This window comes from Chenopodium album, chromosome 7, assembly GCF_948465745.1.
Source record: "Chenopodium album chromosome 7, dcCheAlbu1.1, whole genome shotgun sequence".
NCBI classification, from domain to species: domain Eukaryota; kingdom Viridiplantae; phylum Streptophyta; class Magnoliopsida; order Caryophyllales; family Amaranthaceae; genus Chenopodium; species Chenopodium album.
In genome coordinates, this window is record NC_137840.1 from 3,040,094 (window position 1) to 3,058,129 (window position 18,036).

Sequence of the window (18,036 nt, forward strand, 5' to 3'; positions counted from 1 at the left end):
AATTCACTATAATAGGGCAAACAGCAAGTTACAAACCTATTATATGACAGACCTTTACTCACAAGTTCCAAATAAAACCTGCTACACAGTAGGACCCTATCCTACCCAACTCAAGTTCCCAATACTTGAATTCTCTCGTACTCTCACACAGTATTATTTCACAGCCTTTACACTCAAAGCTATCTTACCTGTATGCAATATAAAATTCACACACACACCCAATAACCCAATCAATTACAGAAAATATAACACCTAGAATATGTTAGGCAAGTAATGCACGAAATATGAAACTAATATGACAAGATTAAAGCTTGGCAAACTTACACAAATTAAGCTCAGAGATTTCTTTACGCAAAACTCACAAAACTTATGAAAATGTGATCTCTACTATATATACAAGATTAACTCGTATAGCAAGTAGGGTTTTTCAAAAGATAATTAAGTTAATTTAACTAAATCACAAAATAAAGTTTTATGTAAATCTTTTAAGAGAATCTTTTCGGAAAATAAAATATGATAAGTTATAGCAAAAAGAATAATATCTTTTCTTAAAAACCAGATTTTAAGGAACAAATTAACTCGAAATTTTTTTCTTAAAATCTTTCTTTTATCTTTTTCCGTTTAATTAAATTTGCCAATTATTTTGTCATGCTTCTAATAAGTTTCATGCATATCTACTTAACATATTTAACAATAAATCTAGAAGATAAAATCTTAACTTAATTGATTTTGTTGTGCCGCGTTTCTATAATATTGAATTACTTGGGCTTCACGCAGACCAGGACCAAGTTCCTGCTGTCACTTTTTCTCCAGTCTTCAACTGGAACCACGCAGACTAAGTTCCTTCCAGAACAAACTGTCTTCACCTTACATCCTCCAAGTTCCTGTTAGGGAACATTCCTGTTAAGGAACTCAGTTCTTGTTAGAGAACTCTTCTTCTATATTGTTTGACTTTTCTTCAAAGGTCTTTTCATGTCGTCTTAGCCTAAGTTACTCTTCACCTTCAAGGTCAACTTCACCTGTACTAATCAAACACTTATAAACCTTTATGATTTGAGTTTGCTTTAGTTTAAGTTCATCATCATCAAAACCTTTAAGCTTCAACAAAATTGATATGAAAAATTGTCAATGCTATACGTTGATATATGTTTTGATACTATGGTGTTTGGAGCTTTAAGTAAAGAAGCATGGCAAGGGCTGACTTCAAATGAGCATATCTCAAGATTTAGAAATGATATTGAGATGATTCAAATTGGAGGTGATAGCTCGTCTCAAGATATTTCCAACGAATGGTAAGCTCGATTTGGTTAAGAATCGAGGGAGTTATGGCTGTTTTAAGGAGTATTGTCCGCGCAGTGCGAGAGTTCAACCGAACTATTTAGGGGTTCGGTCGAACCTTATTTTTGAGGCAGACCTGTTGCTTTTTTTACTTTCTAGAGCTGGTTCGGTGGAACCAAGGAAGAAGTTTGACCGAACCACCCCAAGTTCAACCGAACTCTGGGTAGGTTCGGTCGAACCATCGATCCCTTATTCCAGCGCTTCGATTTATTTTTTTGTTTTTTTTTTCCTCGGGATGTAATCCTAACCGTTGATCTTGTTGCACTATATATACTCTTGTTTTATCATTGTAGAGAGGGAGAGAAAGAAACACAAGTGAGACATAGATCTAAAATTAGCTCACCGAGAACACCATCTTTCTCCATTGAAGAGTACTACAAGTTCCAATCTCCCCAAGGTGGATGTAGCTCATTTTGAGTGAACCACTATAAATCTGGTGTGTTTTATTTTGTTCATTTTAAATTACTTTCTCATTTAGCTTTACATTGTTTCCTCAATCAAATTCAAAGTCCCAAAAAGGTCCTATTTTATAACAGTAAAAAATAAAATGATCTTTGAACGATCTTCCAAATATAAAACAACCTTTTGATTATTCCATAATAAAACAAGCTTTGACATGCATCTGCTCAATATAGATTAAAATACTAGTAACCTTTTTAAAAGGTTAAGCCTAAACACGTGTCATACTCTCATTGGCTAGGATTTTTTTTTCAATTTTCTTTTATAAGAATTGATTTTTAATTAAAAAAAAATCTCTCTCCTCCCTTCCCCTCCCCTCCTAGTGAGCCCACCGCCCATAACACCACCATAGCCTAACCCCTTTAAACTTTCCACTCCCCTAACCACCCTTTTCGCCCCTTCCCTTCTCCCCAGCCACTGCTCAACCATCCGTGGCACTGAAAACCGCACCTCATAACCACCCTAAAACCCACCTTACACCCCCGAAACCATCTCCGCAACCACCGCCTCGACCATTGCCACACCCTTAAAATCCCCTCACCCATTCCACGTACCCCGAAACTGACCTTATAGCCACCCCTTAACCATCCAACCTCCTTGAAACTGCCTCAAAGTCCCCTCACTTATCCCACGTACCCCGAAATAAGCCCACAAACCAACCTAAACCTTGAAGTGCGGTTTGCCGATATTTACAATGGTGGGACTGGCTTTTCGCCGATAGCGGCAGATTGGGTGGTTGGGGCTGAGTTCGATTCACGACGGCGGTAGGGTAGGAGTTGGTATCACTGGCCGTGGAAGAGTACGTGTTGGGGCTAGGCTCATGACAGGGTTGGTGATTTTCTTTTAATTAATAATTTTTTTTTTTTAAAGAAAATTGTAAAAAAAAAAATTAAAAAAAAAAAAGGAAAAAATTGAAATAAAAAAAATCCAACATTTGATATTTCTTCCCAAAAAAATCCAACCTTTATTTATTCTAGTAAAAAATTCAATTTTTATACCCCCTTTATTAACACATCCATTTGACCTTTAACCTATTAAATAGGTTAATTTTTTTTTTTTAATTCTCTCGCTTTCCTTCTTACTCCTTTTCTTTATCTCTCCTCTCTCCTCAAAAACTAAAACCTCCACCGCCACCACTATGGGTGTTTAAAAAAACCCGACCCGGTTGTCCCGCCCTGAATACTTGATGACGCGCAAAAAATCTGATGGGAAATTATCTAATTTTTTTGTTTTTTTCGGGTCGGGTACCCGTCTCGCTAAAATAGCAATTTCGCGGGTCGGGACATGGGTCAGCTTTCCTAATTCGCAGATACTCGTTAAATTTTTTTTTCTTGAAGTCCTCAACCAGCCCACTAGCTCAGCCCACTTAGCCTAGGCCCTAGGGTTTCATTTTCTCACAACTCAAAACTCACTCACTCACCTCACACTGTAAAAAAAAAAAAAAAAACCCTTACACTCAAATTCTCAGACTTCTCTCTACTTCTCTAGCGCCTCCATCTCTCAAAATATCAATCTTCTAATTTACAAAATGCCAATGGAGTAACCATGAGTAATACGCCTATCTCTTTCTCTTTCCTTCCCAGCAAAATGCTTCCCTATTGGCGTGCATCCAGTAGGAATTGAACCTACGAATTCGCCAATTATGAGTTGGGCGAAACTTAATCCAACGCGTACCCACCGCAACAACCACGAGTTTAAGATCTAGCCATCATTCTAAACAAGCAAACATCGATGAGTCAGATGTACAACATTGGGTGGGTCCAAGTTCACATAGAACAAGGAAGTTCAAGATCTAGCCCTTGTTCTTTTAATATTTGTTTGTAAATTTGTTTGTTTTAATTTTGTATAATGAGTTTTACATTAAGTTAAGCCATAAACTCATATGAAAGTGCTGAATTATGGAAATGATAAATTATTGTAGATACAAAAATTGGTAGAGTTATTTGTGTCAAATAAAAAAATAAATAAAATTGGTGAGTAATTAAATTCGGGTACCCTATGACCCGACCTAGAAATTTCGGGTACCCGAATATTTTGGGTCGGGACATGGGCCGAGATATAAACACTCCTAGCCACCACCTTTTCCACCACCACCTTTGCTAACACTTACCCCACCCTACCTAAACCCAAAAATTGAAACTTTTGCGGCAGAGGGGTTTTCGGGGTGGCTGAGTGGGGACTAGACCTGTTCAACGGGCCGGGCCGGGCTGGACAGGGTTTTATATGAGATGGGCCGGGACGGGCCGGGCCAAGCCTAATCTAAAATGGGCTAAACTTAACCATGGGCCATTAAGCCCGGCCCGGCCCAGCCCATCTAAAAATGTATAAACAAAGTACAGCAGTAGAAGTATATGCTAATATTCAACCTACCAAAACCTCCATATTTGTATTCTATTTTTGAGCTAAGTACGGAATACTATATCAATTTGGTACATTGGTTCAATTGGTTGGATCACATAGAAAAAGTCAATGGTTAAGTACGGAGTTTTCATTCTATTGATTGTAGATTTAGTGGCATTAGTGTACATAGAGGTGGTCACTATCTCAAAACATTAGCATGTTCGCATGTTCTCACAAAATCATACAAATAAGAAGGTGATAAAAAAAGAGTAGAATTGAGCGAAATCGAACAAACAAACTAAACAAGTAAAAAACAGGATAGGATTCCGTATTATTCAGAACTTAATCGAATCGGTCATTGTAATCTCATATATCTTGCAAAAAATTTGGATTTATTGGCAAAGAAACGACGAAATAGATTCATTATTCCATTTCAAGCGAGTCAAGAACGAAAAAAAGAATTAATGCCCTTTCCGGTATCTCGATTGAAATACCTATAAATGGAATTTTCCGTCGAAATTGTAAACTGATCAAGCAGAATTGAGCGAAATCGAACAACATACCTTGGTAATCGATTGAGAGCGACAAGCAAGAAGGTGATAAATTGAAGATTTAGAATTTGGGGATTTTTTTAGGGTTCATAATTTGGGTAAATTGGGAATTTTTAAAATTATCGTTAGAAAGTTTTAGAAACAAGCAGAAAAATTAGGATAAAAAAGCCTTTTAAGTGTTACCCAATTTCAGCCCTTTTTAACTTAGACCCAACCCTTTAAAAACTCATTATTTAATAGCCCTTTAAAAGCCCACTCCATTTAAATGTTGAATGGGTAAAACCCTTTTGTAAAAGGGCTGGACCAGGGCTTTCAATGGGCCCCTAACCCATTGAACAGGTCTAGTGGGGACTAAACCTGTTCAACGGGTCGGGCCGGTCCGGACAGGGATTTATCTAAAATGGGCCGGGCCGGGTCGGGCCAAGCCTAATCCAAAATGGGCCAATAAGCCCGGCCCGACCCATTTAAAATAGACAGAAAGTTCTTATTAACCATTGTGTTGGTAGATTTGAACACGATCCTAAGTTCGTGCCGTTGTCAATTTGTAGCAATGAAGAATGTGTACTTCTCACATATGCAAGTACTACACAAATTATGTCACATCCACTTCTGATGTCAACATATACCACTGGAAATTGGAAGAGCTAAGGCAGGGTCGCAGGGAAGTCTAATAAGAAGCAAAAGAGGCATCAGACAGAGAAAAAAAAAAGTACACGAAATTGTAGGTCCAAAATAAATTTTTAGGTGTTACCAATCTCATATTAATGAGTAATGAAACAGAACAGTGTATCAAAACAGGAAAACAAACCAGCAAAGTAGCACAAATTTTTTCACCTAATGGAGGGTTTTTTTTTTTTTTTTTTTTTTTTTTTTTTTTTTTTTTTTTTAATTATGCTATTCATACTTAAGAATTGACGCACAATCGGCACAAAGAAGCATATGCCTGAGGATGCACCAAGGGCTTCTAAGACCTCCTTCTTTCCTTTTCTATAAATAACTTCATTGCGTCATTTTATCAAACACCTTTCATACACTCCATAAATCCCAATCAATTTTCAAAATTTCTCCTTTTTAGTTTTTTAAAATCGAGTAGATGATGATCAATTAGCATTCAAACTTCAAAAAATATTATATAATTTAAAATCCAAGCACAAAATCAATAGATTCGTACATTATTGAGAGCGGCGAGCAAGAATACATTAATTGACATAAAAACAAACGAATTTAGAAATTAATACACGAAAACATACCTTGGTAGTTGAAGATTAAGAGCGGCGAGCAAGAAGAAGGAATTGACGTTAGGAAGTTTTAGAAACAAACAGAAAAATTAGGATACAAAAAGCCTCTTAAGTGTTACCCAATTTCAGCCCTTTTTAACTTAGACCCAAACCTTTAAAAACCCATTATTTAATAGCCCTTTAAAAGTCCACCCCATTTAAATGTTGGATGGGTAAAACCCTTTTATAAAAGGACTGGACTAAGGCTTTAAATGGGCCCCTAACCCATTGAACAGGTCTAGTGGGGACACTACTACAAAAAAGGCTTTATATATAAAATGGTTTCGTTCTTCTGCTAAGCCCTATGAAAGTATATAGAACGATTCATGTAGGCGTTCTTTTACCTCAACTATAGAGAATAGTCGTTAGACACAACCGTTCTCTATTCCCTAACTAAAAGTATAAAATTAAGAAGGCATAAAGAACAGATAGTCTACTTGACTGTTCTATAAACATTACAAAAGAAAACGGACAAGTAAGATAACCGTATTTTAGTCTCTTGCTATAATTATTAAGGAAAAAAATTAATAGAGTAACATTGAATTTGAATTTAAAAATAATAATTGAATACATTTAAATTCAAACCAATATTTACATTTTACAATGGGGCAATGAATATAGCATGAATATAATGAAGCAGAGGAATCATATTAAATAAAAAACATAACAAGAGGAACAAATTAAACAAACAAAAAAAAAAAATGCCTTTTATTGTTCTTATTTCTTCTCTTCCCACTTTCTTTGATAGTTGCAAATCTACAAAAACAAATACGAGTATAATATATAAGTGAAAATAATATATATATATATACAAGTATAATTCATGTTAAGAGGTGTCCAATATATTTGAGTAAAGACTAAATACAGTCTCTCAACTCTTGTATTAGGATAAGTTTTAGTCCCTCTAAACTCTTTTGTGGCATTTTAGTCCCTCCACCACCTTGAATGGTGTTTTCCAGCCAAAAGTTGAGGGACCATGCTGACTAAGCATTAGTTTAGGGACTATTAGTCAGCAAAATAGTTTAGGGATGTTGAGTCAGATTTTTTTTCCTAAACCTTTTTAGGAAATTTCTCAAATAACTCTTAATCAAATATGAGTATTAAACAACTCCTAACTAAATAATTAATTGGATATCCTAATTAATTTTGTATTAATAAAATTAATTAATTTTTTTAAATTACACCATCCCTCCACGGCAATCCCAACCAGCGCTCTCCCCCGAAGCTGCCTGCCCTTCCCCACCCCACTCCCCGGCGGCGCCCAACCCCATTCTCTTCCCTTGCCGATTCTCCCTTCCCCACCTTGTCGTCGCCCTTCCCTCCACCCTCAAAAACCATAGCCGCTAGGGTTTCACATGTGGGGGATAAGCAATTTGGGGTTTTGGTCACCATTTGGGAGTGACGGAGATAGTTTTAGGGGTTTTCAATTCGTAGGGGTTATGTGAGTCGGGGTGAGTAATAGGAAGGCGAGGATGTTGGTATTGGGGTTTTCGGCGCAGGGAAAGGTGCAGGGGGGTCATTAGGGAAGGGGGGATGGTGGCAGGGAAGGGAATGAATGGCTGATGGTGTCGGGGGAAGGGTGATTTGGGCGCGGCGTATCAGGCCAAGGGAAAGGGAGAAAGGTTGAATTTAGGAAAGGTCGGGAAGGGGTGGGGCGTACGAGATGGGATGGTCGGACGGCGTAAGGGGGTTGGAGGAGTTAGGGCGGCGAGCTGACGACTAATAGTTTTTTTTTCATTTTAAACTAATAATAATAATAATAATAATAATAATAATAATAATAATAATAATAATAATAATAATAATAATAATAATAATAATAATAATAATAATAATAATAATAATAATAATAATAATAATAATAATAATAATAATGTTTTAAAAATAGGAGTTGTAATAATAATGGGTGGTTTTTTTTTATAATAATAATTAATATTATTTAATTTTTTTTCAATAGTAAAAAAGCATTAAATAAATTGAAAAAGACAAACAAAAAAAAAATTGAAGAAAAAAAAGGGAAAAAAAATGAGTCATGGTCCCTCAACTTTTGCTGACTAGGCTAGGTCCCTCAACTTTGGGCTGAAAAACACCATTCAAGGTGGTGGAGGGATTAAAATGCCACAAAAGAGTTTAGAGAGACTAAAACTTATCCTAATACAAGAGTTAAGGAACTGTATTTAGCCTTTACTATTATATTTATATTATGAATTCTAGGAACACCCATTGCTTTGCAATCAAATCAAAGTTCAAAATAGTTTAAGAAACTGCCAATATCATCATTTTATCAACATAGATAAGAACAAACTTGTTTTGATTGTGAGAACCAGCAACTAGTCGTCGATTTATAGCCTAGAAATCCGAGAAACGATTCAATCAGGGGTATAAATTTGACCTAGGTTAAATTAATTTTACTAAGATCAATTTGATTGATTCTAAATAAATTAGATGATTCGAAAAACTAAGTGTAATTTGATTGAAATTGCTGCAATTTTGCATTCACAAAAGCCTGATTGAATTATTTTCCTAAAAGTAGAACTTTAATCCACCTAAAAACCGAGTAAAATTATTGTAATTTGATGAATAATATGATTGAATTATTTATTACAAATCAATTGAATAATTCGATTCAATAAATACTTTAAATTTCTACAAAAGGAGAAAAACAAATCGAAAGCCTACCTCGATATTGCAGTGGTTGGGCGGTGGTGCACTGGTGCGTACGGAGGTCAGTGTTAGCGTGGCAGTGCAGCGGTAGCAGGCTTAATAAATTCGAGAAGACCATAACCGCTGTTCATTTATGGAGACAAAAAAAATAAGATTGAAATTAAAAGATGTGAAAGTGATATGTATAGCAGTATAGGTGTATGAGGATTTTTTTTTATTAACACGCACCAAAGATAGATTTATAGATTAGGCGTAAAGGACATTAGACAGAAACTTGCTGTTCATTACATAGAAACATAAAATAAAAAGGGAAATGATAATAAAACAAACACCGGCACTCTTGAACATCAAATAAACAAGATAAACACTAATACTAGCCGAGATAGCAGTTGAAAATTCAGCAAGAGCAAGCGAATTGCCAGAAGCTTGACTCTCCCAGGATACAACACTAGTTGCGCTTTGGGTCCTTGGTAAAAACATCAGCAATAGGTTTGGGAGGGTAGTAGCAGTACTTCAAATCATCATTAGTCATCTGCGTTCCCATTTTGGCCAATCCATGAGCTACTGCATTTGTTAGTCTATTTGCATGAAGGAAAATAACGATCCAGTCTTCCTCCAACATCCTCTTGATGTCTTGAATATCATTCCATGTTTGTGGTGAAGGTAGTCCTCTGCATTCACAAGCATTTTCTGCAAAGCTTTTGCATCTGTCTCCACATTAAGATGATGAAGGCTAAATTTCTTCGCAGCAATGAGACCCTCCCTAATTGTAATAAGTTCAGCTGCTTTCGGACTCACTGCCCTTAGCTTCAAGGTGAAACCTACTAGCCACGAGCCATCATCATTCCTAATTACTCCCCCACCACCTACGTTGTTCTCTCCTTTCCAGCTTCTTTCAGTCTTGAGCTTTTTGTACCCCATTTGAGGAAGCTTCCATTTTGCTGGAGGGCCATTACTCATAGGGGTACCATTTCTGGTCTGTAAAATAGTGTTGTTACAATAAAGATCATTGCTGAATTTTGCAAATAGGTGCTGAATTCTTGGCGTAGACTTCTCAAAAATTGCCTTGTTCTTGTAATTCCACAAAGGCCAAATACTAATTGCAAAAATAATTTTCTATTCATTTTTTTTATTGAGATTAAAACAGACCCAATCCCACCATTCATTATTTTGAAATTGGTAAAGTACAACCTTTTTTGCTCCTCTAATTTTAGCAAAAATTATATTCTAGAATCCCGATGAGGAGGGACAATCTCTGAAGAGGTGGAGGTGGTCTTCATCAGCCCCTCCACGTCGAGCACAAATTGGATCAAAATTGGGAAACTTGCAATTTAAGCGTGTTCCAACATGTAAAATTGAGTGAACCACATTCCAAATTAGCATCTTGTATTTGAAGGGGATCTCAATATGCTAAATTTTTTTTCCAATTAAAAATATGAGAGGAAGTAGTGAGAGAGGATAGGGAAATGATGTATATCATAGGTTGATTTTATGGTATATTCCCCATTTTTGGTGAACTTCCATCTAATTCTGTCTGAGGGCAAGTAATAGTGGAGAGGGGAGTAGCTAGTATTTTGAGTTGAATATGAAAGGGAAGGAGAAAAGCAATGTCAGTTAAATCCCACCTACCTTGCTTGATAATGCTATTGACACACCAATGAGCAAGGTTGGGGGGGATAGAATGGTGGTAGAATTACAGAGAGGTTCATCACCCACCCATGTATGAAACCAAAGAAAAGTGGTGTTGCCATTTTCAATAGTACTAATCAACCCTTGTTAAAGAATGTGTCTGCCTTATAAAATATCTTTCCAAATGGTAGAGGAGGAGGTTAAAGGGACAGTGTCCATGAAGTTTGATTTGTTTAGGTATTTCCCAGCTAGAATCCAAACCCAAAGTTTGTTAGTTTGATTTAGCATCTTCCAACCTAATTTAGCCATGAAAGTTTCATTCCATCTCCTAATTAAGGGACCTTATACCCAACCCACCAAGAGCCATTGGTTTACACATAATATCCCATTTAGTTCTAGGAATGTAACAAGATCTATCCACTCTATTCCAAAGGAACTTTCTACCCCATCTTTCTAACTCATTAATCAGCCCAATGGGAAGGAGGTTAGTTTGCATAACAAAAAGAGGGTAGGTATTAAGGACAGATTTGAGCAAGGTGGTTCATCCTGCCATATTTAACAATCCAGCTTGCCATCCCCTAATTCTTTCCTTAGTTTTATCAAGAAATTCAAAATAGTCCCCCTATTTGAGCTTATTTGGACGGATCATTACTCCTAGGTACTTACCAAAGGAAGAGGTGCTTTTGATTCCAGCCAAATTGGAGATATCATTCCTAATATAGTGTGACATTCTAGAGGGAAAAATGATGATGGATTTGGAAAGGTTAATACAAAGGCCTAAAGCTTTACCAAAATCACCAAGGATGCGCTTCATAGTGTTTATGTTTTTGGAATTAACCCTTCCAAACAAGAACACATCGTCTACATAAAACAAATGGGAAATGCCCACATCCTTGGTAATTTTGACAGGGTCCAATTTTTTTGTTTTACCTCATCCTCAATCATTTGGGACAACCTTTCCATACATAACACAAAAATATAAGGAGAAAGAGGATCTCCTTGATGGATACCCCTTGAAGGTTGAAAAGGTTCAACAATCTCCCCATTCCAAAGCACCGAGATGGAATTAGAGCTAATGCAAGAGAGAATGAGATTACTGAGATCAGGGAATTTAAAACATGAAGAGTTTCTCTAATAAAATCCCATTCAATACTATTAAAGGCTTTAGTGAGGTCAATTTTAAGAGCCATGATGTTTCTTCCTTTTTTTTTTCTTTATTAAAGTAATGAGCCATTTCCTTGATGATAATGATGTTTTCATCAATGGTTCGATTCTTGACAAAGCTGTTTTAAAGAGGGTTGACAAGATTAGCTAAAAAAAGGCCAATAATTCTCCCTTTTCCAAACCACTTACTTTAAATAAAAATAGAGGAGAACCATTGACATGTTACCGCCACGTGTTAAAACGTTAAGGCTTTATCAAAGTATTGCAGCGGAAATCCAACTTACATCTTTAAATAATATAATTTAGAAAACCAATAAGTCAAAGCTTACAAATTGGAACCATAAAGGCCCTTATCAAAACCAAACCAATATTAAAAATCCCAAAACATAATTAAAATATTAAAACATAAATAAGTTCAACACAAAGAACGAATACTCTCAATCACACCAATCCCTTGACAATGCGTATGTCAAATCCCCGAACTTCACATCATCAAGCTAACCTGTGCAATACTGCTCCCCAATAATACAAGTGTAATAATTGGATCATCACAGGGTCATTGAAAGGCGAAGGCCATGACCAAAAGAAAACACACAAAAGCACGCAATCAGCAAAGCTGAGTACATACATACTACTACAAAAATGCGTGTTTTTTGGACGCTTTTTAGGCCTTTTTTCGACGCTAAAAAGCGTCGAAAAAATATTTCTCGACGCTGCAAAAAAGCGTTGCAAATCCAAGAGTCGAAAATTTTTCGGAGACACAAAAAAGCATCGAGCTTTTTATTGTCCAAACTAATATACGAAGCGTCCAAAATTACGTATTTCGCGCATTATCCCAAATGTATGTAGTTTTTTAGCGATGATTTTTCCTGTCCACATAATCAAATTTTGCAACGCTTTTTGTTGTCTTGCGTTTATTCGTGTCAGCCTATGGTATGGCGGGAAATTCTTTGAAATTTGAAAATGTGCAATTATGTAGACATTAAAAAGCATCTAGATTTATTTTTTAAGCTTTTTTTTTCTTTTATCAATTTATCATCATAAATACATTATAATTATTTAAATTTATCATAAATTAAATTAATTAATAACATTAAAATAAAAATAAACAAAAATTCTATATAACTAGATTAAAAAAAAAACAATAATTAATCAACAATAAAAAGAGTACGTAGTTAATTACCAAATTTAGAAAAGAAAACATCAACACAGTACTACAATCATTAAAAAAAAAAAATGGTCGCATATTATAGTATGTAGCTTGTCCCTAAATAAATACATCACTAATATAAGACTAAAAACCAAAATAGATAGATGATGGCCACATTGATCGATATAGTCGCTTGTTGATGCTCAAGTGTCCCGGCCTATTCTTTTGTTGCACCTACATTGCCTTTTCCAATCTTCAAAAAAAAAAAAAAAAAACAAAATACAAAGTATAAATTAGTCTAAATCATTTTTTACCAGAGCAACCACCATTACACATATGATTAACTTGATCACAATCAGTTCATACTTCATATAGATATATGTACATCAGCTTTGTTTGAATTCATCTCACTTTCATTTTACTTGTCTTATTTATTCATCCATCTTTTATGAGAAATTTTGTATTTTTTTTTTTGTAAAAATTAGAGCAAGTAAAATCATCAGACCTCAACAATCACATAACAAATTCAAAATGGGGGAGGTAACAACTCTAACAACAAAGACATTTTTATCCCCAAACTTCAGCCATAATAAAGCTCATAGTCAAATTGATGATAGCTAAAAGCAAACTAACAAAAGCAAACAACAACAACACTTAAGAACAACAAACATCAATGCATCATAGTTGAATGTAAGGTTATTTGTAAGGTTATTTGTGGGGTTGAATGTAAAGCATTATCAAAGGCAATAATGCAATAAGGCAATAATGCAACATATCGCTAGTGTGAATAGCAGTGAGACAAAGCATCCCTTCTTCGAAAATAAACGAAGGTACACATTATAGGAGTCACCAACTTAGTCCACCCTTGTCTATGGATTTTTCATGAAATTTTCTGAGAAAAATCAAAGCCATAAGAAGCTCTACACAAGGGCAGAAAAGCAAGCAGAGATAAAAGGATTTTCTTACAACACCATGATAACACATAAGAATCGTTTATATCAGTTTGTTCCATAATGATACATTATTCCAAAGTTCACCAAATCTGAAACCCCATTATTATTGCAATGGCTTCCAAGTTTCTTAAAAGTCCTAGGATAAAATTATATGCATTCTCTTATTAGAATTTAGAATAATCAAACAAGGCATTACTGATCAAGTATCAAGAAGTCTAACTCGGTATTGCCTGGAAGCTGGAAAGCAGCAGCAACAGCTATGAATTAATAACTCACAACCTACTCCTGTTAAAGTAGTCCTAGCTGGTACAATTTTACACTATGCACCAATTTGCACATTCCAAAGTGTTGTTCTCAAAGTTAATATTGGTTTCACTCAACAGTGAAGACATACAACACTACACACACACACGATAAATAAATTGATTTAACGAAGTCTGACCACGATGAATGTCCTTAAATCAACTTGTACCAAACCCGAGCACAATGGCCAAAAACAGAACACAATAACCAGAACAGAACAACACAGAAGATATCACAGCATGCTAAAAATTACAAACAACAAACAATAACCAGAACAACACAGAAGATATCACAACATTTTTTTTGTTTTAGTAAGTACACTTATGATGAGAGTTATCATATTGCTGGTACGTTCATAGGACACTTATGATGAGAGTTATCATATTGCTCCTAAGTTTGAGAATCTATTATCAATTGAAATAACAAGAACTGAATTCCAGAACTGATTTTCAGAGCTGCAATTCAGAACTGAATTCCAGAACTGATTTTCAGTTCTGAAGATCAGCTCTGCATTCAGTTATGAGTTCAGTTCTTGAATTCAGCTCTGGATTCAGTTCTGAATTCAGTTTTGAAATTCAAGTTCTGATGTCAGTTCTGAAATAAGAGCAACGACTCAAGTTCGGATGTTCACACAAGCTCAAGTTAAGACAAGTAGTATAAAAGCAGCAGGGGAGCAGGAAGAAATAGTAGCAGGGGAGCAGGGCACACACACACACACACACACACACACACACACACACACATACACACACATCACAAGCAAGCATTCACACAAGCTCTAAATGTTACCTGATGTTTTGCCTTTCCTAAGAATTCAGATGCTTTGTTTAGAAGACCCGGAGATGCATTCCCTTGACGAACTGCACCTACAATCTGAGAAAATTGTCCAACAAGCGCTTTAAGAAGAAGATTGTTGTGTCCGACCTCGTCTTTCAGCTTTTCATTTTCTTGAGATAGTGTATCATTTTTTTTGTGCAAAGCATTCACTTCTTCTTTAACACTATCCATCACAATAGTCCTCTTTTGAACTTTTCCATAGCCTTCCTTCCTTAACAAACCACGTACTCCGAAAATGTCCCCCTTTTTAACCCCTTGTCCGTAACCCACCGGACGATCGGGAATCTCATTGCCATACATAGTTTGCTGAAATGCTTCATCTTCGAGCTCTTGTTCGGAAATCTTAGGGTGCACCATCCTCAAATCTTCAACCTTAGCTTTAACATCATCCTATATCAACATTTAGGAGTAATGTAAGACCACAAATAACACATAATCACACCACAAAATCTACACAAAATGATACCAGAAATCTGTCACAAAACCATACCACAAAATCTTGAGTGACTATGTTAGGAAGAAATTTTTCGTCTTTACCCGCATGGGTTTTAATCCACAGTGCTAACAAGCTCATTTTTTGTCCATGTTCATCTTCTTATAAATAATAAGGCAAAACAAGCATTAAATATGTGTACAATAGTATATAACGCATATAACATGGCTTTGCTCTTACTAACATCCTAAGTAAATATAAAATGACATATATATATTCCATACATAATCAGCTTGTTGGTTTGCAAAACTTTTAGAGCCAGATGTATGAATCTGATTTAGAGAAGCTCGTGCCTTTTTACCGCATTCTGACATAGTCTGCAATCACATTTTCAGATTTTTTAGTTAGAGATTAAATAACGTTTAATAGAGTAAACAATAAGGTAAATATTGTCCTTACTTTCCCGTAATCCGAATCCCAATATTTTACCAACTTAACCCATTTACTACTGGTAATTCCATGTGGCACATTATAACACATATCATCCAATATCTTCTCTAGTGGCTTGTAATGAATCAGTTTCAGAGAATATTTGAACTGCCTCCAACATTTATTGGCATGCTTGAGAGCTTGGTTGTCATATTCCACACCAGGAGGAATCACAAAACGGTCCTTCAGTAAAAATAATTAGTTAAAAATATAAATCAGTAAGTAATCTATTAGAAGTAACAGACCGGCTAAGTATGTGTGTTTAGGCAATGACAAGGGGATGTCTTAGGGATGATTATACTTACTCTTATGTCTTTAATTATTTTCCTTTAAAATGCTTGTCGATTGCTTTCCAATCTTTTTCCCCAACTAGACAATGTGACTCCATCTTCGCAATCATACTAACAGACCGGCTAAGTATGTGTGTTTAGGCAATGACAAGGGGATGTCCACCCTTCCTAATTGGCTGGCATAAATCATTGAATTCGACATAGTACTGGACGCTGTTATTACTCCATACATCAATTGGCAGAATAATACCACTTACTAATGTAGTATTACCCTTGGCATCTAAATAAAATAACAAAATTAAGTTAAAATAAATAATCAGTTTAAGTTGATTAGCAAACAAATTAAGTGGCAAGCAGCAAGTAATAGTAATATTATCAGTTATACCTCAAACCAAATAGAAAAAGACTATTGAACACTTTGAAAATTTCAGAGCTAGTAATTTGTAAGGCAACCCTTCCAAACATCTTAAAATAACTTTTGCACCTTAAAGCAAACAATAAAACACAACTTATAAAGATATATTATTGAATCACAGAAATTGACCACATCTCTGAAAGCAAGGTGAAATGCCATATAAATCAGAAGTTCCAATGAGGTTTAAAAAAAAAGGGTATAGAATCTGGTTAGTGGAGTTTAGAGTTTTTGTGCATGTTTTCTTCAGAAAGATTGCTTTGTTCCTCATGAAGTTATGATAACTGAGTGTGGTCTTAGGTCTTCATGCGAATAATAAGATCATAGTACCTCACTGAAACTGTATTCTATTTTTCAGTTTCTAAACCAGAAAGATTAGTAGCCTAAAGCTACCCTTGTGCTTGTTACTCCATTTTCTAGTTTTTTTTTTTGGTGTATATATTTGTTTGGTGTAGTGAAGTTTATAACATTGCTAGCTGCTGCCTGTCATTTGGAACTATTACATTATAAACACTGTACTGTAACTGTGTTCATTCTGTCAAACTATTTTTTTTTCGTTTGAAAGGCACAGAATTGAAAAGCATTACCAAGTGTAAGTGTGACTGAAAGAGATACAAAAACAAAGAATAAATTTGCTGAAACCTTGTTGTATGAACAGCAAAGCAAGCTACTTCGTGGTCACTAGTTTTCTCATCTATATGCCTATATTGGCAACACTCCCATTATCTCAGCAGGTCTTCCTTTATGTTAGTCACAGCAGGTTCCTACTTTAAATCATATGTTATGGAATGAGTCGATGGGACCAAATGGCCACCACTTTTGGTGTATTCAAGGCGCACAAAACATGGGCAGCAAGAGAGTCAAAGGTGGCCAGAGACAATGTGCAACAAGACAAAGTTATTTAAGAGAATTCAGGGAAAGAAGGCAAGCTGCTCCAACAATGTCATTTGATGGTTTTTCCATTCTTAGCTTAATTAGTCACATGTATCCCTTAAGCTTGAGTATATGTAAGGTAGTCAATTCCATTAGCAAGATATCCAGAAAATTGTGAAGAAACAACATAGAGATGGGTAGCCTAAAGTTACTAAGAGACTCATAACCTCAAGTTATGCTTATCATCTTGTAATCCTTCCAACTTCAATTCAATTAATCAAATACTCAAGCATTCTATTAATCGTTCTTAAGTTACAATTCTCAGCCGCTTAATTTATAACAACATAGCCTCAAATTAGAGGAAAACTAATCCATGCTATCATCTCACTCAGGTGATCCTGTAAGCTTTAGGTATCTAAAATTATAGCTTTTTTTTCATTGACAAGAACCAAAGCAGAGAATTATATTAAATCTTGGTCTGCAAAGGCAGATCTAAGATTATAGCTTACTACCTTTTATGAACTGAATTCTACGGGTTAACGAGTATTGATTAATATTTTGAGTTTCTACTTTAACTTCTACAATAGATTACTTTTCTCTAAGTTTTTTATCCTGTCCATCATGCTTTATATCATGATTTTAGGCTCAAATATAGAAGCAAAAGATGGAAGATAATATGTCAAGACAGCAAGCAGCAGGGGAGCAGTACAACAAGCAGCAGGGGAGCAAATCAGGGGAGCAAGTAGCAAGCAGCAAGCAGCAGGGGATTCAATTCTGAATTCAGTTCTTGATTCAGTTCTCAATTTAGTTTTGAATTCAAACTCCCAAAAAATCAGGTCTGAATTCAGTAGGTTATTGTCCACCTTATTTCAAT

The 18,036-nt window shown here is 35.5% G+C and overlaps 1 protein-coding gene and 1 long non-coding RNA gene across 2 annotated transcripts; both read right to left on the reverse strand.

The window, feature by feature from the left end:
• Nucleotides 1-9,202: 9,202 nt before the first annotated feature.
• On the reverse strand, nucleotides 9,203-10,969 carry LOC145639874 (uncharacterized). The gene is made up of 2 exons (XM_081691199.1): nucleotides 10,925-10,969; nucleotides 9,203-9,607 (listed from the first exon to the last, which is right to left on the reverse strand). Exons 1-2 carry the CDS (start codon nucleotides 10,967-10,969, stop codon nucleotides 9,203-9,205), a joined length of 450 nt encoding a protein of 149 aa, XP_081547325.1.
• A 1,607-nt stretch (nucleotides 10,970-12,576) lies between these two features.
• On the reverse strand, nucleotides 12,577-14,984 carry LOC145638811 (uncharacterized). Its single transcript, XR_014114707.1, has 2 exons — nucleotides 14,618-14,984; nucleotides 12,577-12,825 (listed from the first exon to the last, which is right to left on the reverse strand). It is a non-coding gene; the product is annotated as an uncharacterized LOC145638811 (long non-coding RNA).
• Between the last annotated feature and the right edge of the window lie 3,052 nt (nucleotides 14,985-18,036).